Raw genomic sequence first — 27973 nt, 5'->3', positions numbered from 1 at the left:
AGCCTCAGTTAGGATGAGCTGGAGGGGGAGACGGTGGCCAAGAGGCTGCGGGGCAGCTGCAACCAGCTGGGCCTAGGCCTGCTTGCTCTCCGCTCCCCTCCACTCCACCCTGTGGCTTTCAATAGGCCTTTGACGGTCTGAGCCTGGTGCTGGGGACACAGAGGAGTCAAGCCTGGATCATTATTATACAAGGGCAAAGATCCAGGCTGACATGGGGGAAGGAGCACAGGGTCTTGGAGCAGCAAGGGGCGAGAGATGGCAGAAGGCCCTGCTGTGGAAGCTGAGTACTCACGCTGCCACCAGGTGGGAACGGGTGGCTGACCTATGGGCTATGGGCTTCTCATATATAGGGTTGTGGCAAGGTCATTCCACCCATACAGGCCAGAGCCATCATGCGTGGCCAGGCAGCAGAAGCCCAGAGGGGCAGGGGCCACTTGAAGGCAAACAGAGCTGGTAAAGCAGCTGGTAAAGCCTGAGGGAGTCCAGGTCCCAGCTCCATCTGCCCCACCAGCTGCCTTCCTGACCCCTGACCTGGGCCTCCACTCACCCTGTATGGAGAGGCATGGGTGCTGATGGTGGGGATAATGTCTGATCCCAGTGGGCACTTGCCCCATCTCCAGGCAGAGGCAGGGCTAGAGGGTCAAAGTTCACTACAGTGCTTCAGGGCAATGACAAGGTATGTTCTAGCTACTGGCCGGAAGGGCCAGAGGCAAGGAGAGCCTGATTCCCACTACGGTATCACAGAAAGGACACCTTGTGGCCCAGACAGAGCCGTACCCTCCCCCCAGCCTTGGGCTGTGTCTGGCAGCTGCAGCTTCAGCCTGGGCAGTATGTTCTGGGCCCTCCATCATCTGACCCCAGTATCATCCCTTCACACTCCCTCTACCTTCCTTGGGAGCCACTCCAAACCTCTGGAAACTGCCCTGAGTTTCCCATCCCACCCTGGTCTGGTTCACTCATCTCCCACTCAAACAGCCCAGGGAGCGAGGGGCTTCGGAGGTCCAGGAAGGCAGAGGCATGGGGAAGAGAAGTGTTTAATTAAGCACCCAGGCTCTGCCCTGCCTTGCGAGACTGCGAGAGCTGCACCTGCAGCATTCTGGGCACTGAGGGCAGCGAGGAGCGGCCTGGGCAAGGAAGGGCACCCCCAGGGACGGCGCTGAGTGTCAGAGCACAGTAAGGAGGCTGAGGGGCAGCGGCAGCACCAGGAACAGGGCCCTGGGTGGGGCTGGCAGAGCCTGCCCGGTGACACGTTCCCAGATCCAGTGCTGGTAGGAGGAGATCTGCAGGTAGATGGGCGGGGGCTTGCTCTTCTTGCAGCCGGGGCCCCAGCTCACCATCCCCACTAGGTACCACGTGCTCTCCACAGGGCAGGCCAAGGGTTCACCACTTGTCTCCTGTGGGGAAACAAAAACATGTGGCCTGAGGGAGACAGGACCCCACTCAGGGATAAGCAGAGTGCTCTCACATGAGATCTTCTCCACCGCCCCCAAGGTCACATAGCCGAGAGGTGCCCTTGAGGTCTAAACCCAGGAGATCTTCCTCAGAGGGCTGCATCTCCCATCTCTCTCCATGTCCGCCCTCCATCTCTCATCTCTTTAACACCCACCCTCCATCTTCCCACCATTCCCCATCCTTCTTTCTCATCAACCTCCATCCTCACCCCCCATCTCCTCCCTCCATCCCATCTCTCCTCTCTATCTTCCCCCTCATCACCCCTGCTCATCCCTCCCCACTCTTAACCTCCTCTCCCTCCTTCCCCTCCCCATTCCTTCAGGTCCCGCCTCCCCTGTGCCCTGAGCCCCACTTCTGGCCAGGTGCCCTTGGAGGTGAGTGAGTGAGGGGGAGAGGTGCTCACATAGCAGAACTGCTCCCTGTCCAAGTCCTCCGCACAAATCATCTGGGAGTTGATGATCCGAACCAGAGAGGGGATTTTGGAGAACCTGTGATAGACGGAGTCACACTCCGTGCTGTTGACAACAGTGACTTCCTTCTCCTGAATGGTCCGGAACTGGGGCCATACACCTGGAGGACAGGGGCCCCTGTTTAGGCTTAGCAGTTTTGCTGCTGCCCACTGCCACCAGCCTTGTCTCTGTCCTCCCTTTGCTCCTTGCCTCTGCTACTTGCCCCACAACAGCCCTGGAGACCTCTCCAGGCTCAGGTCACCTTCCATTGCAGCTGACACTTCCCAAGGGCTGCTCAATATAGAGACCTCGGAGCAGGCTGCCCACCATCAGGCATTACTGGACCTGGTCTCACTTCCTGCAGATTCCAATCCACTGAGTCCATTCCTACTTCAGTATCTTGGCTTTTGTCCTTCCTTCTATCCTGAATGCCTGCCAAGCCCCTCTTGGGTCCAAATCCCTCCTTTTCTTCAAGCCCTCCCCACAGGCCTCTTCCTCCCCTGAGCCTGCCCAGACTGCCCTCCGTGGGTCCCAGACACTGCTTACTCCCTTCCTCCCTCTCGTCAGTGTGTCTGTCCCTAGCCTGAGCTCCTGGAGGGCAGGAGACTTCTCACCATTCCCAGCCATTCCCCAGACAGGCCACAGCAGGAAAGTCAAAAGGCCACCTCCCACCCCCGACGCTCCCCCCTGGCCTGGAACCCTGTGGGCTGTCTTTAGGCAGTCGGCTCTGTGAGGCCATAGGGAAAGACATCTTTCTTGTGGGAAAGGGATAGGGGGCTCCCTGAAGGGAGTGGACATTCCTGGGGCTCGTGAGGAAATGGACCCTTGGATGGGCCTCGGACAATACTCCTGCTCTTTGGGCCTTGCTCCTAAATTGGGGTGAAGAGGGATTGAGGGCCACTGCAGGGACGGGGGAGCCATGAGTGGACCCTGAGTGACTCCCAACCTCCGGGTGCAGACTACCCTTAGCCAGCCATGGGGGGTCTTCTGGGGAGCTTTTCACAGACACAGAACCCTGCTCCTCTCACCTCAGATGTTCTACTTCAAGTCATGGCTGCCCTGGGATTGTGTACAGACAGCAAGATATTACTCTGTGCCCACTCTGCCTTCAAAGAGGGCCTATTTCCATGCTCTGGCCTGGGCCTGAGAGTTCACGGGCAATCTGGGTCCCCTAAGGCCTGAATGGCCAGGATATGCTCACTGCTCAGACGCCAGAGATTAGAGTCCAACAGGAAGGTCCAGGGGCAGCAGGCTCCCTGGGGAAGGTGTCTCAGAAACATCTGTCCATGGTAGACTCAGCCTGCACCCAGTCCTCTCCTGTGCCACCCACCCTGGTCCTGGGAGGTTCCCACTCACCATCAGCCCTGGGGCGGCCCCAGCCCGTCACGGTGCAGAGGGACTGGTCCTTCATCACATAGTCCAAGCCAGGCAGGCAGATGGGCCCGATGTACTTGCTGTACTTGAGTGCCCCCTCAAGCTTGAGGAGGGCAATGTCGTTGTCCTGGCCGATCCAGGACCAGTACCGACGGGACTGGAACTTGCTGTTCACGATGACCTGGCTCACCGGGACATCGGAAGTAGTCTGCACCATCTGGTCAATCCACGGGCTCCCCGCCCGCACTGAATAGACAACATCCCGCCTAGGGGAACCACGAGGGGAGTCTGCCATCAGCTCCTGGCACCCCACCCCAGTCTCCACCCCATTCTCCGCCCCACTGTTGCACTCGGAGCACCGGCCACCCACCTGCTTCAATCCCCCTGAGTCTACTCCTCACAACAGATGTGAACAGGGCCCTGCATACACACTGTGTGCTCCAGTACTCACACAACCCTGCATTTTATGGAGGAGGAAACCAAGGTTCAGAGAAGCCCAGTGACCGGCTCAAGGCTACACAGCTAGGGAGTGGTGGAATGGGGACATAGACCCAGTTTTCTCTGGTTCCAAACTCTAGACTCTGTCCAGCGCCCTGTGCTGGGCCCTGGAAGTGACAGAGGCTCCATGCAGTTAGCCACGGCCTCGCCCTCCAGCCTCCTTTCCTGGTGTGCCCCTGGGGTCTCTATGTCCGCCTTTAGGCTTGGAGCACACTTCTCCACAGGTCAGCCCTCACGGCCAGCACAGATGTTACCCTCAGGCTGTTCCTTGGCCCTGGAACCTGGGCATGCCCTCTTGCTTGTCCCCACATCCACCAGACTCCCCTGTGAGTATCTATCTTCTCATCTGTCTTCCCCAGCAACCTGAGAGGAGGGATGTGTCCCCTCTCTCCCCAGTGCCCAGGCAGGGCCTGGCTTCAAAGGAGTGTCAAAGGCTGTCAGTTGAAAGGAAGGAAGGAACGAGAAAGTGAAGCAAAGGGTGTGGATTGAAAGAATTAGGACCTTCTTTCTGCAGCTAAGAGGAAGGGAGCCTGGGCAATGGCTTCCAAGCCTCCATTTCCCATCCATGGAACAACTGCACGAGACTGAGGCACAAGGTGAGGGGAGCCAGCTCCCACTCCCGGTAAGGAACCTGCACCTGCTTGGAGCTGGGGTGAGGCTGGGGCTGGGACCGTGGGGTTCCACAGAGGGCATAGCTGCTGCTGACAGGCCAGCTGGTGGGATGACTGAGCCCCCAGTGGCTCCACACACCTTTCCGCCCACCCACCTAGGCACCCACTCACTGGATCAGGCAGTGGGCCACAGTCAGCACCCACTGGGAGGCAATGAGGGTGCCTGCGCAGATGTGTGTGCCATTGGCCTGCACACTGACCATCCATGGCCACCGCCGAGCCATGGCCTCTGGGTCCCTGAGGGTGGGGTCCTGCTCGTAGGAGACGCCGCAGGCTGAGGAGGAAGGTGAGAGCTTGATGAGGGATAGGCCCTTCCAGCTACATCCAACAGAACCTTCCCCACCCCGCCCCCTCAGCTTGATCTACCCACTCTCCAACCGCGGGCCCGTACCCATCCAATGATTCTCCTTTCACCAGTCATCACATACTGATGCTGTCCACATTTGGACTGGGGTCTCCAGCCACTGAAGGGCCTAAGTGCTCCCCAGGAATCCCTCTCTCTGTTCCCACAGCCTGAGTCCCAGAGCATTCCCAGCTGACCAGCCTGGTGCACCACTGGCTCCTTTGTCCTGGCTAAGCAGCCCCTCAGAGCTGGCCAGACCCTTCACAAACTCATCCATGTTTCCATCTGGTTCCCCCTACTTCAGCCAAGGCAGAACCCTCTCCCTCCTCTGGGAACCCCCTCCTGTGATTCAGTGAGAGAAAGAGGCAGTGACCTAAGAAAAAAATGGGCAAAGGACAATGGGCATGACAGACACATCCCGAGGACAAAACCCCAGCAGCAAACCCGCACAGCAGCTGCCCAGCCCCTTCTGTCCTCAGGAAGGGCAGCCTGAAGTCGCAGGCAGTTCTGCTCCACACCACCTGCCAGGCAAACTGAGTGTCCCTGATGCCCGAGTTGGTGAGGATGATGGCCCCAGACCATTCACTCACTGGGAGCCTGGGGCAGGGCAGGCTGGGCAGGGCAGGGCCTGGTGGACAGGCCACTGGCCCCACAGCCTGGGCAGGCAAGTGAGAACATGCAGCCCACCCACACTCCTGGACTTTCCTTGCCTCCTACCTCCACAGGATGGGAGGCCTGGCCCACAGTAAGGGCTCAAGAGACACTCCCTGCCTCTTTCTCCTCTGTCCCTTCTGTCCCCAGGGATCAAATGTTCTTAAGACTGCTTGGCACCCTCCTCCACCGTGGAGTCCAGTACTCACTGGGAACAAAGTCGACGGTGACTTTAGAAACAGGGTCCGGCCACCTGATGGTGAAGGTCTGCGGCCGGATGGTGGACACCAGCCTGTGGAGGCGAGGTTTGCCTGAGGGACCGGTGCCACTGGGGGCACAGGGGGCGCCAGGGTCAGTGGGAGCAGCCACGCACAGCGCCCCCGGCGCTTCGCCTGCGCCCAAGCAGCCTGTGGAAGGATGCAGAGGGTCAGAGGCGGTCTGGCCCGGTCCGGGCGGGGACGGGGGGGGGCCAGGGCTCACCCGCGGGCCTCAGCAGCAGCAGCAGCAGCAGGAGAACGGTGGGCGCGGGGGCAGACATCCGGGAACCCCGCTTCCCGCACCGGGATTCCATCCCTAGGTAGCAGTGACTGCGCCGCGGTGCTCCTCTCGCGGCAGCGCTCCTGGTGCCCGCCCCACGACGGCGCCCCCCATTGGCCGTCGGTGACAGCCTCCGCTGCGGGGTCGCTGCGGCGCTCCTGGTCCTGGCCTGCGCGGCGCCCCCCAGTGGTCACCCACGAAGGTGCTCCAGGCGTCCCTAGTGACTGACCTTCCTAGTGACTGACCCCCCTTCTGCCTGCCACAGTGGTGGCTGGCCTGATGGCGCCCCCTGATTGCCCTGTTTCTGACCTCGCCTCTGCTCTCCATGGCCCCTCCAAACAGTTTCCTGGAGTCCCTCGAGCTAACCTCCACCAGTTCCTGTACCTCCTCACTCCTGCAGCCGGCTGCCCTGGGCTTGCTCTTGCTTTCATCCTTCCCCTGGTGAGATGGAGGCCCAACTCCTGGGGCTGGCATCCAAGCTTTCCAAGTGGCCCCGCTTTCCCTCCATCCTGGCAACTACAAAGGTGGGGCTTTGCCTCAGGGCACTGAAATTAAGCAGACTGAAATGTTTTCAATAATGATTTTTGAAGACTGCATGATTTTAAGCAGCATCCCCCCAACAACCTCTATTCGGCAAATGCCCTTCCCTGACAGATCCATCTGCTTAGGAACAAGGGCACAGGTGAGGTATCCATTCACAGAGAAAGAGGGATGGCAACCATCAAGCCCCTCCTGGAGCAGAAGGCCACTTCGTATGTTGGAATTTGGGGGACATTTTGATGGCTCCATGACGTAGATGAATAATATGTTTTAAAGGTAGTGTGGGGGAAATCCTATGAGAAGCTTCGGTTCAAAGCTGTTGGAAGTCTAGCCTAGTAAAAGATAAGGTGAAAGTTCAATCAGGCCAGGACATTCTAGCTTGCTGGGGCCTGCTGTCTTGGTAGAGACGCTCAGGCTGGCGAGTCAGTGCTCCAATCTGTAAGAAAACGGCAAATCACACCCACTACCCTCCTGGTGCCCAAAGGGCAAGAGTAGCTGGCCACTCTGAGCCTGAGGCCCCCAGATCTGAGGGGCCCCCACACCACCTCCGCACAGGGGGCGGGGCTGTGCCCTCCCAGTCTGGCTAGCTCGCGCCAGCCTGTCCTTGCTCTCCAGAGCCTGATGGAGGTCAGTGAGGCAGCTCAGGAACTCAGGGTGCAGTCAGCTCACACAGTTCACCCAAGCAGGCACTCTGCCTTGCTCCCCCATCATCACCTACTCCTGCCAGGGAGAGAAGAGGAACTGGTCAGGTTCTGTAGACCCTTAGGGGGATATGAGGGGTTGGAAGAGGCCCACGGGTTCTGGAACAAGGGCCATGAGTGCAGCTCTGGTCATTGTGAGTTTCTTGGAAAGAGGCCAACCCTTGCAAGAAGGCCTGCGGGAAACTGTTGGTCAGAGAACCAGAAGAGGGCCATGGTGACCTGGGATTGCTAGAGGGCTGAGATGACTAAGCAGCGACTGGGATCACAGAGCCAGCGCAGTATTTGGCAGAAAAGGAAACTACATCCCAGAGAGGGGAACACAACAGGTACAAGTAAGACTCTCAGGGCAGGCTCCCCTTGAGAGGAAAGCCTCAGCAGGGGGGCTCAAAGGGTTCCGGCCAAAGTCCAGAAGAAAGATGATTTCAGTGATGCAAAGTTCAAGAGCATCTTCATTGAACAACTGAAAAAACAGTGGCTCTGGGACCCTCCCCCAAGGGTGCTCTGCCCTGATCCCTGTGTCCTCCGGTCTCCACTTCTCCCCAGGCAGACAGACGGAGGAAGAAGTAGGCTCCAGGAGTGAGCACCCTGGACACACCACTCACAGGAGCCACAGGGAGCGCAAGTTGACCAGGAGACTGTAGCCAGTGAGGAAGACTGGGCTCAGCAAGGCAGGGCTAGCCCTACTGATGAACTTCACGTCAGAGATCTGCCTCCTGATCCAGTGGGAGAAGTGGGAGGTGCTGGTGTAGAGGCCTGGGTAGTTGCGCCTGCCGCAGCTATGACTCCAGCTCACCACCCCCATCTGAATCCAGGTCTTGTTCACTTGGCAGACGAGGGAGCTGCCAGAGTTACCCTGTGGAGAGGAGGAAGGGAGCCATAAGGGAGGCAGCAGAGGGCCTCACTGCAGGCCCTGGATAAACTCCCACCTTCCTGGGCCATATCCTCAGCATGAGCTGCATCAGGCCTGTGCTGTCCTCAACACTGAGGCACGGAAGCTCTGCCTGGGGCCCAAGCTCAATGGCACTGGCCTGTCTCCTCATTCTCGAGAACTCTCTGACCATAGTGCCCTGGTACCCTCATCCGCCCTCCCCTTAAATCGGGGTGAGTCTCCAAGGTGTTGCCCTTGACCTTCTTCTTTTCTACAATCCTGCTTGTAGAGTGGGCTATTTGAAATGCAAACCAGCCCCTCTCTTTTCATGCAGAGCAGGTGCATGTATAAGAATAAGTTTACAACAGCATACATCAAAAGGTAATCACTTATTTCTGCTGATGGTGGGTTTATGATCTTTTTAAAACTTTCTTTCCATTCTTCTGTATTGTTGAAAAGTTTTATAAATCAGGAAAACAGTTCTCTTTCTCTCTCTCTCTCCATATATATTTTTTAATGTTATGCAAACCAAGATTTAGAGCACATAATCTAATGAAGAGTGCATAAGACATTTAAGGAAAAAAATAATAAAACTATCTTTAAGAACATAAAAGGAGACTTACATTAATCCACAGATAGACCATTGTTCTTAGATGAGGCAACTTAAAACAATATAAAAATGCCAATTCTCAACATTTGGCTTCCTGCAGTATGGAAGACTAGGTACGCTACCTGACTTTGCTGAAGATAACTAAATATGTGAGATTTTTTTAAATTATTATTTTAAATGCATGGGCTAGCTGGCAAGAAAATAAAGGCTCCTCAGAGTCTAAAACCCAAGGGAGGGCTGAAGTCCGGAGAAGTAGGCAAAGCCCAGAAGATGGCTTTTGCCTGAAAGCCATTTGCCAAACCCGCTGAACCTGATCTTCGGTTTTTGCAGCCCTGCTGATGGGTGCAGGAGACAAAAGGCAAAACCCAGGGCCTGGCCAGGGTGGGTAGTCTAAGAGAGACCTCCTGCAAAAAGTTACACCTCCAAACAAGGACCACGTCTTCCGAGTGAGGATAACCCGGAAAACCTGCCCTCCTGTGAACTTGCAACTTGAATTCACACTGTCTGGGTGATTCAAAAAACCTGAGCCAAGGATGTCATTTAAAGTGGTCCTGGGTTGGTCCTATGCCCAGGTATCTGGCAGAAGCAAATACAGATTTTGTTGAAGGAATCCACTTTTCAAGCCATGCTTCAGAGAATTCCCACAGAGAAGACTCTAAAGAACATGTCCTCATTCTTAAAAACGTTGCTGTACATACAGGGAAGCTGAGGCACCACAAGCAAATGCCAGCCAGCAGAAAAAATCGAGAGCAGAACCAGCGCCTTCATGGCCTGAGATCAGGAGTCATCACACAGAAGCTTCAAGGTTCCTGGTTAGGCACTATTTCGTAGGCGTGGTGGTGTGGGTATGGGTGTTGGTTGTGTTCTTCTTTATTCTCCATACACATTTTATAAATATTCTTTTGTTGCTATTCAATAGAGAGTAAAAGCAATTACAAATTATAACAACATCCGGTCTCCTTACACTGATCTCTAAAGTTCAAGGGATTCCAAAGAAAATGTCAGCAGGCTTTTTTCAAGACCTTGACAATCTGATTCTAAAATTGATCTTAAAGGATAAAAGTCCATGAATTCTATGACAGGTTTGAGAAACAAGAGCAAATTGGAGAGTCAGGCTGGAGGCAGATTTGACCTACCAGAGAGTTAGATATATTTCAAAGCTATACTGATAGAAACTGTGGTTCTAGTGTGGAAACAGAAAAACAGATCAACGGGGCAATGGAGAGCCACCCTGATGGCTGCACGTGAGGAGACTTGGCACATGCTCCAGAAAGTGTCCCATCTGCGGGAAAGGAGGTCTCTGTTGTAAAGGGTGGGGAAACAGATGGAGAAAAATGAAGTTGTTTCCTACCCTAACAAAACTCTAGAGGAATTAAAACTCCAAATGTGAAAAGTTAAAATGATAAGGCCATGCAGGGTCATGACTCTATGACTTAGGATGAAGCATATGTTTTAAAATAAGACTAGAAACCCACAAACCTGAAAAGGGGAAATGTATTAGGCGTAATTACATCAAAATGAAGACTGTTCAGTGAAGGATATCAAAGCTCATCGAAGATAGGTGATGAATTAAGAGAGGGCATTTGCTTTGTCTAGAACTAACTGGAGGTCAATATTTAGCCTATCCAAAGAAACTCTGAGAATTGACAAGCAAAGAAGGAGAGCTGAGGGAGATTCAAGGGTTTCCATGTCTAGGAGATTACACAGTCGCCAGCTCCCTGACAGTCTGGCAAGGCAGGGACCCCCTCCCCTAGGAACCCCATAGAAGGGAAATGGGGTGGGCTTTGGTGAGGTTTAAATCATACTGATTTTTAAATTGAGGCTTATAATAGGACTGGGGGTTAATAACTGAAAGTGACCGAAAGTTATAGACTCTGCCCAAAATGATGTTTGGGGAAGGGAAGAAGATTTGACATAGGGGATGTGGAGGCAATGACTTGAAAGAATAAAAACCATTTAACGTGGATTCTCTAACAAATTGAGATTTCTCAACAAAAAAATACAGGAGGGGATATGCAGTACAATATCATTTATGCAAATTAAAATATACATATAGCAAGACTATGTATTTTTCAAAGATACAGACATGTTTAAAGACATATATTAAACAGATCTGAGTAGGCACCTTTTGTGGGGAGAGAAAATGGAGAATGAGGGGGAAAATGAAGACAGTGATAATCAAGCCAGTAATGACAGTGTGAGGGCCCTTATCTGAGAGAGATGGTTAACTGGGAGCCAGAGAAAAAGAGAACAGTCGAGAGATTTGTATATGAACGTTCTCTCACCACAGTGAAATAAAACCAAACCCCAAGAACAAAATGTGAACTCCCCTATCAAGGAAAACAATCAACTTTCAACAATATTAAAGGAAAAACAGAATTAAAATCTACAATTAGAGTGCAGAAAGGTAACACCACATATCACAAAGCCCATGGGATGCGGGCCTGAACTTCACACAGAAGAGGCCTAGTCTAAATACTTTTTTTTTTTTCAAAGATTGGCACCTGAGCTAACAACTGTTGCCAATCTTCTTTTTTTTCCCCCCCGCTTTTTCTCCCCCAATTCCCCCGGCACATAGTTGTATATTTTTAGTTGTGGGTCCTCCTAGTTGTGGCATGTGGGATGCTGCCTCAGCATGGCCTGATGAGCAGTGCCGTGTCCGCGCCCAGGATCCGAACCAGTGAAACCCCGGGCCACCGAAGGCGGAGCATGCGAACTTAACCACTTGGCCACGGGGCCGGCCCCTAAATACTTTTAATATTAAACAAGAGAGAAAGAAAACAAATTTTTTGTTGCTATCATCAATTATTTATCACTGCACGTTCAGCTCAAAACACTTGAAAAGGAATTAATAAAGGCAAAAAGGGGATAATCATGCATTAGCAAGCAGAAAAATCATAGACTAGAAATGAAATCAACAGCTTGTTCTTAAAAAAATAAAAACAAAATAGATAAGCACCTTGTAAGTCTTACCAAGAAAAACAGAAAGAAAAGGAAAAAGCAAATACTTCAGTGTGAGTAGAAAAGAGACTAGAACCACATCCAAGGAAAATATACTTTCTCAGAGTCTGAAGAATGTTTATAACTTCGTCTTTATGGATTTAAATTCTGGATGAATGAATAATTTCTAATAAAATCATATAAGTCCAATAACCATGATCAAAACAACTTAAAATATTGCCCAAGAACGACCCCTCAAAGGAAAACAGGCCTATGTGGTTTCATAGGCACCTTCTACCCAGCGTTCAAGGAGCAGATAATTTCTGTTATTTCAAATGTTCCAGAACATGGACTAATATTTTTCAAGTGAAGCATAGTCCTGATTCTATAACTTGACAAAAGGGGCACATTCCTCAAAACACCTTAAAATGGAGCCTATCTCTATTGGAGGAAAAAAAACAAAACAAAACACAAAGGCTGTTGGATTGTGCTACATGGGTTGTGCCGAACAGGACTGCTCATTGGTAGGCCCGCACCTCTCCGGGGCCGTGCACCAACATTATCCTGTGCCTGGCCCAGGGTCTGGCACAGGAATGTCTGTTGGATGAATAAACATATTAAATATATTCTAAAAAAAGATATCATAAATCTGAATCCAACAGACTAATGAAACAAAAGTACACCATGACGAGGGATCCTGGCACACTGAATAGATGGATACAAGGAATCTGTTCACGGAACTGACTTGGCACATGGAGTTAGAGCATAGGGTCATCTTGGTAGCTGCAGAAAACACATTTAATGAAGGAGGGCATTCATTCCTGAAATAAAATGCCATAGTAAAACAGAAAGGAATGACTCTCTCCCTGACAGATGATATGCCAAATTAGCACCATGCTTCATGATGAGGTGTGAGAAGCATTTCCATGAAGACCAGCAACAAGAAAAAGTATAGCTACAATTCCAGTTTTTTGGGGGGAGAGGTACCCAAAATAATGAAAAAAGTAAAAATCATGGAAATAAAAGTGGTGAAATCATTACTAATTGCAGTTTATATGAGTATAGGCCTGGAAAGCCCAAGAGAGTCAACTGAAAACTCTTAGATCTAATACAAGAGTTAAGAAAGCTGAACTCCCAGATATTTTCAACAAGAGGAAGAGTCTGGGGGTTGAAAATAAAGGAAGGTTCTCGTCCAGCTAAGGAGGAAGCTGTAGAACTTGATTAACTCCAGGTGTTAATTCAAATCTAAATATATGTTTGGAAAATATAAGGCGACCAGTAGCAGAATGAAATTGAGATATGACAAATTCTAAACCCCTACAGGAGAAAAGTGGAGTGGAAAAAATTCAAAACAAGACATAAGGTCAGGGGTCAAAAAGAACCATTCTTCTTGGTAAATGGAGTAAATGACTGTCTCCCATGATGTGTTGAAAAAGTAGCATCCAGCTTCATGCTGCTTAGAAGAGACGCACCTGAAATAAGATGGCACAGTGTTCCCTGGAAGACAGAGCAATTGCTCTGGAATACAGTTCTTGTCATTGCGATAGACAAGAAACAGAAACAAGAGGCATACACATGAAAAGAAGGAGGCAAATTTCTCATTGCTTGCAGATGATATGTCGCTGGGCCTATAAAATTAAAGAGAATTAACTAGATCCAGGAAGGTTGCTTATTACAAAGTAAATACACAGAAAAATCAATATATAGTACAGACAGAAAATGCAATGGAAGAAAACATACTGCTCACGATAGAGATATAATATAAAACCTCAAGGAATTAACGTAAGAAGAAGAGTGCAGGAACCATATGGAGGAAGCTATAAACTCTTGCTCTAGGGACATAGAGAAATAGAGCAAAACAGTCTATTTTCCTTAAATTAATCTAGTAATTTCCACCAAAATCACCACATGATTTTCTTTTTGACGTTATTCTAAGATTATTCAATTAGGATGAACATGGGAGAACAGCCAGGTAAATTATCTAACAGAAAAATAATGAAGGGAGACTTGCCTTACTTCACAGAAAAAAGAATTATAAAGCTACAATAATTTAAAAAGAGTGGTGGTGGCATAGGAATGAGACTGCAAAGGGCAAAAATAGACCAAAACAAGATGGCACTGTAGACTGTAATAAAGAGGGTATTTCTAATTCATTGCCAAAAACACAGAAGTATTCAATAAAAAATGTTTTACATAACTGGCTGCATTTGGAGAAAAACATTTGTAAAAAAACAAAACAGAATCCTTCTCTCAACCTTCCAGATGAATCAAAATTAAAATATTTAAAGAAAATAATTAAAAACATATTTGAGTAATTTTGTAATCTTAGTGTGGGAGAGGTATTTCCAAGCACAGCACAAAAACTACAATCATCAAGAGAAATAATGATAAATGTGAACACATCAAAATTTTAAATAATGCTATGGGAAAAAATTCACAGCAAAAAAAGATAAATGATGGATGAGTAGGGTAAAATATTGTAAAGCATTTTACAAAGGGTTAAAACTTCTGGCTCCCAAAATTTTTTGGTAACTTTTTATTTTGGAATAATTTGAGACTTCAGAAAAGATGCAAGTATAATGTTTTTACCCAGATTCACTAATTATTATTAATGTTTTACCATATTTGTTTTATATTCTCTCTTCATATGTATATGTGTATGTGTATGTGTATATGTGTGTATATATACACACACATATATTTGTGAACCATTTAAAGTTAAGTTGAAAAAGACATGATGCTCCTTTCCCACTAGTCTCTACAGCATATAATATCCAGAGTTTTAAATAGAAATCAATGAAAGCAAAAGTAGTTTAACAGAAAAACATGGACAAAGGACAGGGAAAAGCGTAAATGGTACATTGAACCCAGCAAGCATCTTTATTTGGGCTTTTTTTTGTCTCTTTAAAATTTGTTTAGAAGGTGAGTTCTTTCTCTGACCCTGGGTAAAAACTTGCGCAGAACCAGAACATTTCGCTCACTGTGGTTAATGTAATCGTGATCACTATGCTTACACTGTCACATAAATAGCTCAGACACCAGAATGTCCACTTTCATGCAATAATCACAATGCTAGACTTGATTTAAAGCACAACTCGTCCCCACTGCTATCTGGGGCTTTTGGCAGGAGGCCTGGGAAGGAGGAAGCCAGGTCTCTTCTGTCCCCTTCCTTCCCTTCAGCTCCGCTCCTCTGACCCCATCTTGCTAACCTGTCTTCTGAACTGGCCAAGGTTGAAGCAGGCTGGTACTACACAATGTTATATGTCAATTATATCTCAATAAAGCTGGAAAAAAATCAAAACACATTTTAATTTTCATGTCTTAGTGAGGAGGCAGGAGAAGCAGCTTGCCTCACAGGCACTTCCTGCTCTCTGGGCTGGGGGAGATTGACAGCCGACTCTCCCGCTGGCTTCAGGGGACACACATCACACTCTGACTGATCCTGCTGAAACCCCTCCCAGGAGACTTGCAGTGTGGACAGGCACCCTCCATCCCCTTGGAGGGGGACAGGTGAGAGCGCAGGAGCAGCTCTCTCCAGAGAAATCCTCCTCACAAAATCACCTCCCATTCTACCCTCTTGGCCCTCTGATACACACATGTGGTGGAATGGCACTCACACAACTCTCCTTGAATCCTAATACATAGTGTATTTTGATGCCTTCAAAGAAATTTCCTATTTAATATCCTACTGCACAAGCAATTCACAAAATTGCTCAATTTCATGAAATTGAAGCAAAAATAAGAGTTTTAGTCTACCAAGAGAACAAAAGTTAAAATAAAAATAATGCCTAATGTTGGTGATGATGTGGGGAAAAGAGCACTCATATACTGTTGGCATTAATACAAATGGATCAAATCTTTGGGGAGGTGAATTTGTCACTATTAAAATTTTAAATGTGCATACAATTGATCTTGTAATTACACTATCAAAAATTTATTCTAGAGAAACTTGGACAAATATTCAAAGATATATATTGAAATGAGTTTAAATGTCTATCAACAGGAGAATAGTTAAATAGATTATGATATAGCCACATGAAAGAGTCATTACTCAGTAGGAAACGGAATTATGTATACAGACATAGAAAGTAGTTCAACATACATTTCAAGTGAAAATAAAAAAGTTTGAGAACAAAATTATATTTACAGTCTTCTGTTAAAAATCAAGAATATTCAGAGCAGCAGAGTTTGTGATATGAAAAAATTGGAAAAAAATGTAAAACTTATTTGGAGTTTTATATATGTATAGAAAGAAATGTTAGAGATACAAACTAAACAACTTAGAGTGGAAATTTCTAGGTAGTTTGATTATAGGAAAGTTCCATTTTCTAATTCCTGCATTTATGTATTACTTTTTTTTTTAAGAAAATGTGTGTATTTCCTTCCAAATCACAAAACATAATATTTTTAAATAAGGTAGTGATAATGGAATCATAACAGTGCAAAATGTAAGAGATGAATCCAAAGTTTAACTGAAAGATGACTTCACGGCCTTAAGTACTTCAAACACAAAACTAGAAAGGGTAAACTTTTTTTGCTCAAGAAGACAGAAAAAAAACAAATCGAGCCCAAGGGAAGAAGAAAAATTAATAAATAGAGAAAATAATAAAATAAACATTAAAAAAATTTAGCTACATACCAGTCCACCAAACAAGTCTCAAGGTGTTCCATGGAACTGGTGTCACTCTAGAACTAATTTTATGACTACGGGGAAATTGCGTTGAAAATCAGTAACAAAAACAAACAAGCAAACATGCATTTGGAAACGTAAAAAAACACTTCCAAGTAGTTACGGGTCGAAATGAAATAAAAATGAGAATTATAATAAAATATTTAGAAGTGGATGACAATAAAAATGCTATATATTAAAATATATGGCATTAAGCTAAAGCAATATTTAGAGAGAAATTTGTAGCCTTAAATACTTGTATTAGAAAAAAGACCATAAATAAATTATCTAGGTGTCCAACTCAAGGAGTTAGCCCCTGTGTATATAGAAATTTGATTTATGAGAGAAGTGGCAACAGTCAATACAGGAAATAGTTTTTTCAATGAATGGCATTGGGACAACTGGTAGCCCAAATGGGGAAATAAATAAAAATTGACACCTATCTTATACCATTCACAAAATGAATGCACTTGGATTCAAGACCTAAATGTGGAAACCAAAATTTCCAAACTTTTAGGGAAAAAATGTAGGAAAATGTCTTTATGACCTTGGGAAAAGGAAGGATTTCTTAAATGAGACACAAAAAGCCTAAACCAGAAAGGAAAACATGGATGGATGTTTAACTAAAATAAAATCTAAATTGCTGTTCAGCAAAGGACAGTATAAACAAAATGAAAGATAAATCAAAAACTGGGAGAAGATATTTGCAATATGCACAACGAATCAGCATCCAAAATATAAAATTAGTGTCAGTATATAACATAAATATATAATAATATATAATTATATAAAACATAGTAATAAAGTTATATAATATATAATAATAAAATGATATAATAACAACTAATATAAATATATAATAAAAATATAAAATCAGTATCCAAAATATAATAAAAAGAAAAAGGCAAACAATGAAAAATGTGCAAAATATCCAAGTAAGTGATCCATAGAAGAAGAATGACGAATGGTGAACATAGAAAAGATACACAACTGCACTAGTAACTGGGGACATGCACATAGCAACCACAATGGGATATTATTTCTTTATTTCTCATCCATCAGAATGAAAAACATTTTATAGTCTGACACTACCAAAAGTTGACAAGGATACAGAGCAATGGAATTCTCAAACTGCTGTAAGAATATCGATTAATAGAATCACCTTGGAAAACAATTTGACGATGACTATTAAAGATGAAGCTATGCACAGCCTATGACCCACTAGTTCTTTGCAGGATGCATTCTCTCAAGAAATTCTGGAACACGTAAATAGGAAGAAGTGTGTAAGAATATTCAGAGCAGCAGAGTTTGTGATATGAAAAAATTGGAAACTATCTCAATGTTAATAAACAAGGGAATGGATAAATTGTGGCATATTCACAAAAAAGAATATGGTAGATAGAGCTGTTAATTAATGGATTAAAGCTGCATGGATCATTATGGATAAATCTCAAAAACAATGTTGAATAGAAGATGCAAGAGGCAGAAGCATGCTTACAGAATGATGCCATTTAAGCAAAACTGGTTGTACCAGCACCTGGCCCAGATCTGGGCATGTGACTGCTGTTCAGAAGTGTTCAAATGACCTGAGAAGTACTGCCATTATTATTATCATACAGGAGTAAAGAGTATTTTCACCCCTATTATACAGACTGGGATACTGAAGCCCAGGGAAAGGAGATTTTCATAAGGTCTCCCAGTGCCATATGAAAAGGAAGGCCTGACCCCGGAAAGCCCCTCCCTGCCCCAGTCCACACACTCCACACCTGACAAGAGTCCACGCCCCATTCTGAGCTGGCACACAGCATGTCGTTCCCAATGAACTTCTTCTGGCCCTTCAAGAAGAGGAACTGGTACCGTTGATTGCAGATATTACTGTTTATGATCTTGACAGCCACCTCCTGAAGACTGTAGGGTGGCTTTGGGGTCACTGAGGAGAAAGAGATCCTGCCTTGTCGTCCCTTCAGCCCCCTGGCACGTCTCCATCTGGGAGCTGCCCACGTTCGCTAACGCGGGAGGCAGGGCCATTTCCTGGGGTAGTGATTTACACCAGCCCCAGACCACAGACTGACTTTTGAAAAAGACCAAGCTCATTAAAAAGACTAAGCAAAAGTCTCCCAAGGGGCTCAGAGCAATATCCATGTGTGAATGAGGACAAGGAGAGATTACCCCAATAATTCAGGTTCCTTGAGGGTGAGGAGCTGAGAACTCTTCTGTGGCTACCTGGCAAGGTGGCAAGACCCTAGAGCCCAGAGTGTGCCAACCCCTGGAAGACAGGACTCCACAAAAGCTTCTAGATTCTAGGACCCTAGAGTGGCACCAACAGGGGCCAGACCTCCCGGAATGATCAGTGCCTGGAGGTAACAAGTGTGTACGATGGCTGCTCGCTACCTCGGTACCTCCTGAAACCATGGCCCTTGTACCACCTGTAGACAGGGAACCTCATTAATAGCCAAGGATTCATTTCCCGCCGTGCTGCGAGGGAAGGGCTTGGCATCGGATTTAACTTAACTTTGGAAACAGAGGTCCGTACAGGCCACGTGTATCTTTTACACTTGCGCACTGTATATATCTCCCTTCCACAGAAGTCAGGACAGTGTGCAGCACGTGTAGGTGCTCAGGAAATGTTTTCTGACAGAGTGAATGAGTGAATGAAAGGCTGAAGGAATGAGCCCGTGGTGGAGTCGTGTTCTGAAGAGGCAAGTGTCTTGGGACCTCTGCCTGCCTTCACTTACCTTGAGTATCTGTCAGTCCCCACCCGATCACCCAGCACATGGTTCCGATGGACGGCTTGAAGTTGGTGCTGGGTAGACAAACAGGCTGGATGAGGGGGGACCAAGAGACGGGGTCCCTGAGCTTCAGGAGAGCAACGTCCTGGGATATGAGGTTGTTGAAACCCTCATGAATCACGATGCGAGTGACCAGGAGCTGAGTGCCGTTTTCTGGGAGGCGTTGGACTCCCACCCTCACGGAGTACTGTTTGGGGTCCGTGGATCTGCAGGGCCATAGGTAGGAGCCAGATTGCCAGCAATGAGGCCATAAATGGTTGGCGAAATGTGGGCTGAGCACTGGGCCACCCAGTCAGGCCCCTACTCCCAGATCCCCAGGTTCACCAGGGCCCCCTAGGCCAGAAAGCAAAGCCCCTGGACTGGCTGGCCACCCTGACTGACCTCTGTAAGCAGTGCGCGGCCGTGAGGATCCACTGGTGGTGGATGAGGGACCCACTGCAGATGTACATGCCCAGGAATAGGATGCTCGCCTGCCATGGCCACTTGCCTACCTCCACCAACTTCCCCTTCACCATCTTGCAGGAGATGTTGGTCTGACCGCAGGCCTGTAACCAGGAATCTGAGGAAAAGCGTAGAAAGGGGGCCATAGCAGCCCCATGCAGACTCAGGCAGCAAAGGGCAGTCCTCAGACCCCTGTACACAGCAGACTGTCGAGGCAGAGAGAGCCGCCTCCCAGCCATCATAAGCAGCCACTGCCACATGCAGCTGTGGGGAGGGGCTTTTCTCACGGCCCCGAAAATGGGAAGCAAAGGCCCAGAGGCAGCAGGTGCTCCACATTATATAGAGAGACCGAAACAATGGGGACCAGATAGCCCCTTCAGAGTTTGTTATGAGCCATCACCCTAGGATTCATCCCTGCCACCTCATTTACACAAGCAGGTGGTTGGGGGAGTGAAGGAGAAGAGAGATCACTCATCAGAGGAGTGAGTTGTCAGTCAAGGGATAAGTGAGGGGGCACACGTGAGCAGAGTTGCTTGTCAGTTGTAGCCAGAAAGCAATGGACAGTCATGTTGCATCACACAACTCCAGGGCCCGCCTTCATAGACCACCACGCTGGAGGTGTGCTCTCTGTGATCATACAAGGAAGTGAGTAGAGTTGCTTATCAATTCCCTCCTTGACCCTCACCGGCTTCGACAGCAGCAGTGGGAGGAGAAGAGGCTACACTGAACCCAATATGAGATTGAGATTTTGAACTGGACCATCTTGGGTGGTATTTAATAACTGAACATCAGTGAGGACTGGAAAGGGAGAAATTCTATAGCAAAGGTTGGAGACCAAGATTAAAGGCAAATAATATGTATAGCCTGCTGTCAAGTTGTCACGTGCAGTCATAGACCTCCTCGTGGAGGCAAAGCTGGACAGGTGTTTACACAGTCACAAGCTGGTGTGGTTCCGGAAGTCTGTTTCCCTCAGCAGCTCAGCTTGCAGTGCTTAGTGGAGCATCAGGGACTCAGCAGCGGTGACCAAAGCCTGTCCCTGCCTGGGGGCTCTGTGGTATTGGTGGAGGGGGTACAACAATAAACAGACAAAGCTAATAGTCTATGGTGACCCCTACCCATTAGCAGAAACATCTACTGGGCCCTGCCTCATACAAATCCCTCAGAGAGTCACAAACCACTGATGTTTGGGCTCATTCTACCATGTTCCAGGGCTTTTGTACCATCAGATGTAGATAGTACATTGTTCTCTTGCCATAGACTCCTGTGGCTGGGCACCTTCACCCTCAACAAGCAGCCTCCCACAGGGATCCACAGGCACCCGCACAAGCACACACACCTCCGTGGAGTCTTGTCTTGCCTTTCCCTTTCAAGGGCAGGTGTATATATATGGAGAGAGAGAGAATGTGGCAGGCTTATGGCTACTTTGTTTTTTCAGATTACAGCCTGCCTCAAGCAAGACTGTTCCACTTTGGGAGGAAAGAGGAGGCTTCTGGAAGCTTGCCCTTTCCTTTCTCCAAAAGCTGAGGCCCTGCGGAGCCGGGATCCCACAGAAAGAACTTTACCACTTAAAAAGTGACCTAGGAGGCAGGGTTGGGCTTCGCCTCGTGCTCCACAACCTCAGTGGGTTCCCCAGGCTCAGAGAACAGCACTCCTCAGAACTCACGTCCAGGACAACATCGACTCCAACCTCCTTCCCCAAAACCTTATGCAGGATTTGCAGGATTCAGCCTGGAGATGCCAGTGCTGGGTGCCAGCAGCAAGTATAGCAGCTGAATCTGGGAGAAGCCATGATGGATTACTTAGGGGGATGAGGCTTTGCACATCCACCTTGTCATAAGCACAGCATCACCATTCCATACACAGGAGACACTCAGTGGATCAAGTGCATTCCACTACAGACCTCCTCCACCCCTTCTTGGAGTCCCACAGTCAGAGCACTCCCACTTACAAGCTCTACTCTGATGTCACCACCTACCTTCACATGTGGTGACAGGAAGACATGTCTTGGCTCATAACCTCTGTCCCTATAAGCTCACAGCCTCAGCCCCTTCCCCATCATCATAGGCACAGCGGTCAGCTGGATGGAGTTGTGCACATCTTCACCAGCCCAAAAGCACAGATGCCCAAGGGCAGTGCAGGGTAGGTGAGCACTCACTGCCTCCCTCACTCAACAAGGCACTGGTCCAAGAAGGGGAGTCACAGAGGGAAAAAGATAAAGTCTCTGAGTTGGGGGACACATTCCTACTCACAAATGCTATGCCAGCATGTTTTCTGCCAAGCAGCAGAATGGGCAGCTGGCAGGCGACCCGAGCCAGGGCTGCCACCACAAAGACTACATGTGGTCAGTAAGGGTGGGAGCCCAGAGGCCTTCTGTCACATGGGGCCTGAAACTTTTCACCCCCGAAGAGGCTTTTGAAAACTGGTATTGAATCCTGGCTCCACAAGCCACTTAGGTTCTCTGGACCTTGTTTTCCTATTGTGAAATGAGGACATTGGTAAAGCCCACCTCACCAGGTGTTGAGACATGAGCGCCTTATATAGGGTGAGCAGTCACTCACACACCACATCGTCATCATCACAAGTTTTGATTCTCCTAGATTGTGCCTCCCAAACAAGCTCATCGGTCCCACGGATGTTAGTGTGTTTTCCCAATTTTTAATAAGACTCTTCTCTCGTGTCATTGTCACCCTGCAAACCGGAACAGCCTTGACACCGTCTGGGTTCCCAGGCTTGGCACACCATGCAGCCTCGTGAGGATGTGTCCATCAGGAAACAGACAAAAGGAGACCCTTCAGGCATGAGGACAGCTGACATAGGCACCCAGGCAAAAAGACCCCTCCTGTCTCTCCCATGTCCCCAAAGTCCTACCTTCAACATAGAGTTGATTTCCAAGTCTGGCAGAAGACAATGGATATGTGAAGCCCTGAAGCTCTCCTGGCCTACAAGCCATGGCAAGCAGGTGCCCAGCCCTCACTGGTATTCATAATGAGATGAGGGAGCAGGGTGGGGCAGGGCATCTCCGCTGTGTGAGAATTCTAGAACTCACGGTTTGTTTATTCAGCGTAGCAGGGAGTGGACCTCTGCCCCCTGGGTTGGGGACTCACTCAGCTGGGGCAGCAGCAGGATGCTGAGAAGGAGACAGTGTGGTCATGGCAAGGTCCCACCAGCAGCCCTGATGCTGCTGCCAGGTACCGCCCTGGAATGGTACTCCTGGTGCCCAGCCCTGAGCCTGTGACAGCACTTGGTGTCTGGCCCGTGACACTACCTCCTGGGCTCAGCCTTGGCCTTGATGGTGTCTCCATGTGCCCACGGGCCTGTGGCAGTCTCAGGTATCTAGTTCGTGACAGTGCCTGGTGCCTGGCCTGTGAGGCACCCCTACTGCCCAGTCTCAGCTCTTTCATGAAGCCCTTTTGATGGGCCCCCTGGAGGCGTGGACAGTGAGGCACTAATAGCGGAGTGGCTAGTTCCTGCTCTAGGTGACTGAGCTGGAAGAGGAGTTTTCCTTTTTCCCACAGGTTCTGCATTTTTAAGAGAACAACTCCTGTGTATAGGGACGCCAAGTGCTTTTGGCCTGGGAAAGTGGCTTCCTGAGAGGAAGCAGCTTGCAGGCCTGGGTCTTCATGAATCAGCAGAATAAATGACATCCTGGGATCCCTCTCCACCACCCCACTGAGATCCCCTCCCCAAGGATCCCATGGTCCTCACACTGTCCATGAGGATGGCTCACTCCTGCTCCATCCTGTTGCCAGTGCTGTTGAGGACTTGGGGTAGAGAGGTTGTTCACACGCTGCTCGGGGAGATGGACTGGGGCCATCGCTGTGGAATACTATTTGGAATCATTTAGTAAAGCAGAAAATGTGCCTACTCCACAATCTGCAGTTCCACCCCCTGTTGCGAGCCCTGGAAACAGTCATGCACGTACGCAGCAAGAAAGACATGCAAGACTGTTGACAGCGGCGACGTTGGGCACAAACTGCCATCAGCTACCCAACTACCATCAGAGGTAGGATAGATGCACAGAATACTCAACAGCAATGAGAATGGACCACTACATGTAAGCACACGGCGACTCTCAGAAACATATTGTTGAGTGAACGAAGTCAGACACAAAAGATACATACTGTATGAAATTGAAAAACAGGCAAAACAAACTACTTTTAGGGATACATGGTAGAAAATCAAGGAAATGATTATCCCTACAAACATATTTCCTCTAGCGGGAAAGAGGAAGAAAGAGAGAGAGAGAGAAGGAAGAAAATCCAGAGACAACTCTACTCTTCTGCCTTTGTGGAAAATAATACTTTGGGGAAAACAATCAGTCAATAAGACAAGATAATTGAATAAAGACCAAGCATATCCATTATGCCCAATAATGTGAATAAAAACCCTCTACTTTTAAAAGTTAAAGATTCTTATACAGTCATGCATCATATAACAACATTTTGGTCAACAATGGACCGCATACATGATGGTGGTCCCATAAGATTAGTACCACATAGCCTAGGTGTGTAGCAGCCTACACCATCTAGGTTTGTGTAAGTTCATGCTATGATGTTCGCGCAAGGATGAAACTGCCTAACAATGCCTTTGTCAGAAGAGGTCCCCATCATTAAGCAACACATGACTGTATCGGGTAGAAAAAAAAATCCACTCACATGCTACTTATTAGAGACCCACCTAAAACAAAGTGATGTGAAGCAGTTGAAAGTAAGAAGATGGGTCAAAATATATTAAATATATGCAAGCAAAAATAGAAATGGGAATGTTAATCTCTAAAAATGTGATTCAGAACAAAAGCTTTAAACAGAAAAAGAAGTTATTTTACGTTGAAAAAGATACAAATTACAATGACTATGTAACATCATAAAGTTCTGTTCATGAGTAACATAACATCAAACTTATAAAGCAAAATCAACCAGTGATATATGAGAAATTGAAAAACCTCACTCGCAGAGAGAAAGTCTTCTCCAACTCTCTCTGTCTTTGAGGGACGGAATACCTATAAAAAATCAACATCACACTAGACTGCTAAGAAAACCACAATAACTTCCCTAAAAGCTTAACTAGTTTGGGCCATATTTTTTACCATGATGCAATAAAACAAGAATTTAATAACAAAAGAATAAGCAAAATAAACAAAATTATTTAGAAATTTTTTAAATAAACTTTGTCAACTTATTTTGAAGAATTAAAAACATTACATAAATTACTTAGAAAATACTAATAATTAGAGCAATGCATAAAAAACCTTATTGGGTGTGTTCAAGACAAATCCATAACCTTAAAGATATGTATTTAATTTTTTTTATTTATTTATTTTGAGGAAGATTAGCCCTGAGCTAACATCTGCTGCCAATCCTCTGCTTTTTTGCTGAGGAAGACTGGCCCTGAGCTAACATCCATGCCCATCTTCTTCTACTTTATATGTGGGACGCCTGTCACAGCATAGCTTGACAAGCAGTGTGTAGGTCTGCACTCAGGATCCGAACCAGTGAACCTGGGGCCGTCAAAGCAGAACGTGCAAAGTTAACCGCTGCACCACCAGGCTGGCCCCTAAAGGTATTTATTATTGGATAACAAAGAGTGAAAATAAAGGAATTGAATGCTCTAATCAAGAAACTTTACAGTATAGGTGCAAAATAAACCCAAGGAAAATCTGTAGGAAACATGTACAAAATATAAAATTATACCCTAATCAATTAGAACAGCAGAATTAGGAATGAACTCTATGATCTGGATCTTTGAAAAACCAAATAATATTAAATAGGACAAAGGCATATTTTATGTTGATAGGGTATAAGTATAGTAAGCAAGATGGTATAGGTATAGTAGGCACGAACCTTGCACTCCTAACAACACAGCTTTGAAGCCTAAAGCAAGAACTGCTAGAACTGCAAGAAGAAATAGCCTTAATTCTGTGGTAAGCCTCTCAGAAATCAACGGATTATACTGACATAAAGTACTTGAAGTGGTGAGAGGATGTGAAGAACACAGTCAACAAGCCTGGTCCAATCAGTTATAGCTACAACTTTGTTTCAAAACACTCAACACTTTCATTTCAAACATGCAACTTTCACTAAAACTGACCAAATACTAGGCACAAATAAAACCTCAATAAATTCCAAAACACAGACATAACTAAATCCATATTGTGATAGAGTTCTTAATAGAGAAAAAGGAGAAGCCCCTACCCTTCCCCCAAACTATCCATCAGGAAAGTAAATAACACCTTTCTATATATAACTCTTGGGTTAAATAAGAAATATAGTGAGAAATTAAAAACAATACGGAAATGAATGACAATGAGGTCAGCACCGCAAATCCCATGAAATATGGTCAAAGTGAGACTCAGAGGAAATTTTATGGAATTAAATTAAAATATTAGAATCCAAAGAAGTCTATAATAATGAACTAAGCATACTACTCAAGAAGTTAGAAAAAGAACAATAGAATAAATCTCCCAGAAGAAGAAGATTGGAATTACTAAAGCTAAAAGAGCTTTAATGAAATTTAAAAAAACAAAACAAAAAGCAGTAGATTTGGATCACTAAAACCAAAAGTTAGTTTGTACTATTTAGGAGTTCCCAAATAAGAAAAACTTTCACTCAAACAGGCTTAAAATTTCTGTCTCCTCTCTTCAGTGGTGGTGGCTTCATCCTCAGTTGGTCCCCTGTTGAGAAATGGTTGCCAGCAGCTCAGAGCCTTCTGCTTCCTCATCCACATTCAGAGACAGAGAGTGTGCACGTCTCTCCTCTAACTGTGCCTTATGCTGATGGGAATACACCAACTGGGGTCAGGTGGCTGAGGCACTGGACTATGCGAACCAGATCAACCCAATGAGCCATCCTTCCTGGGAGCTGGGAGTATGACAGCTTCTCCCTGAAGAAGATAAGCAGCATGGCAAAGGGTGTGGGCGGCTGACCAGGATCTGGGGTGAAATGAGGGGAGGAGGGATACCTGAAAGTTAAACAATAAAAGTACACCAGATGGTTTTTTGAAAACACCTATGAAATAGACAAAAGTTTGGCAATTCTAACCTTTAATAATTAAGAAAAGGGAGAGAGTACACATATAAATAATATTAGTAACAGGAAAGGAGCCATAGGTTCAAATTTTACACATCAGTTTGAATTTAAAAATCTAAGTTAAATTAAGTGATTTTTCTATACTAAAATTAATGCAAAAAGAGGTGGGAAACCAAACTAGGAAAGTAACTCTAAAAGATATTTTTAAATAGTCAAAGATTTGTTCCCTAAAAAAGGCATCAGGCCCAGCAAGTTTTACGTGCACAATCCACCGAACCTAAGATAATGGATAATGCTGGTGTTAAATAAACTGCTCTAGGGCATAGGAAAATGCTAGAAAGCTTCTCAACATGTATTAAAAGACTAGCATAGCAATGACACCAAACTTGAACAAAAGGTAGAACAAAAAGGAAAACTATAGGCCAACCCAACATTGGGGCAAAAATTTTAAACAAAATGCCAGTAAATTGAATCCACAGTGTATTGTAGGATTTACCAAGGAAATCAATTGAGATCTAGTACAGTCATGAATCACTTACTGACAGGGATACATTCTGAGAAATGTGTAACTAGGTGATTTCATCATTGTGCAAACATCATAGAGTGTGCTTACACAAATCTAGATGGAATAGCCTACTACATACGTAGGCTATATGGTGCAGCCTATTGCTCCCAGGCGACAAACCTGTACAGCATGTTACTGTACTGAATACTGTAGGCAAGTGTAACACAATGCTAAGTATTTGTGTATATAAACATAGAAAAGGTACACTAAAAATACAGCATAAAAGATGAAAAATGGTACACCTGTAAAGGCACTTACCAGGAAAGGAGCCTGCAGGACTGGAAGTTGCTCTGGGGAGTCAGTGAGCGAGTGGAGAGTGAATGTGAGAGCCTAGGACGTTACTGGACACTGCTGTGGACTTTACAAACACTGGACACTTAGGCTATGCTAAATTTATTTACAAATTTTTTCTTTCTTTAATAATAAATTAACCTTAGCTTACTGTAACATTTTTACTTTATACGCTTTTTAATTTTGTTTAACTTTTTGACTCTTTTGTAATGGCATTTAGCTTAAAACACAAACACACTGTACAGCTGTCAAAAATATTTCCTTTCTTGGGGCTGGCCCAGTGGCACAGCAGTTAAGTTTACACATTCCACTTCGGGAGCTTGGGGTTCGCCGGTTTGGATCCCAAGTGCAGAGCTAGGCACTGCTTGTCAAGCCATGCTGTGGCAGGCGTCCCACATATAAAGTAGAGGAAGATGGACAGGGATGTTAGCTCAGGGCCAGTCTTCCTCAGCAAAAAAGAAGAGGATTGGCAGCAGATGTTAGCTCAGGGCTAATCTTCCTCAAAAAAAAAAAAATTCTTTTTCTTTCTTTCCTTAGTGCCAGCCCTGATGGCCTAGAA

General features: G+C 46.7%; 2 protein-coding genes across 5 annotated transcripts; both read right to left on the bottom strand.

Annotated features, from left to right (window-relative positions):
* Positions 1 to 1016: 1016 nt before the first annotated feature.
* On the bottom strand, positions 1017 to 6594 carry PRSS50 (serine protease 50). The gene is made up of 7 exons (XM_008520321.2): positions 6360 to 6594; positions 5919 to 6144; positions 5648 to 5845; positions 4556 to 4718; positions 3258 to 3541; positions 1856 to 2022; positions 1017 to 1394 (listed from the first exon to the last, which is right to left on the bottom strand). Exons 1-7 carry the CDS (start codon positions 6447 to 6449, stop codon positions 1164 to 1166), a joined length of 1359 nt encoding a protein of 452 aa, XP_008518543.2. The 5' UTR covers positions 6450 to 6594; the 3' UTR covers positions 1017 to 1163.
* PRSS46 (Putative serine protease 46) lies at positions 6542 to 22577 on the bottom strand. Of its 4 annotated transcripts, XR_011527460.1 has the most exons (7): positions 22402 to 22561; positions 19474 to 19651; positions 19039 to 19298; positions 18070 to 18233; positions 7819 to 8069; positions 7061 to 7235; positions 6542 to 6951 (listed from the first exon to the last, which is right to left on the bottom strand). XR_011527460.1 is itself a non-coding variant. In XM_070577131.1 (6 exons), the coding sequence occupies exons 1-6, from the start codon at positions 22481 to 22483 to the stop codon at positions 6939 to 6941; spliced, it is 948 nt and encodes a 315-aa protein (XP_070433232.1). In that variant the 5' UTR covers positions 22484 to 22561; the 3' UTR covers positions 6542 to 6938. The 4 variants fall into 4 exon arrangements, 3 of the variants coding, with proteins under 3 accessions (XP_070433232.1, XP_070433234.1, XP_070433233.1); XM_070577131.1 differs by lacking the exon at positions 7061 to 7235; XM_070577133.1 differs by having other exon boundaries at positions 6542 to 7235; positions 19039 to 19106.
* Between the last annotated feature and the right edge of the window lie 5396 nt (positions 22578 to 27973).

Source organism: Equus przewalskii, chromosome 15 (genome assembly GCF_037783145.1).
Source record: "Equus przewalskii isolate Varuska chromosome 15, EquPr2, whole genome shotgun sequence".
NCBI classification, from domain to species: Eukaryota; Metazoa; Chordata; class Mammalia; order Perissodactyla; family Equidae; genus Equus; species Equus przewalskii.
This window is presented reverse-complemented; position numbering and strand designations above follow the sequence as displayed.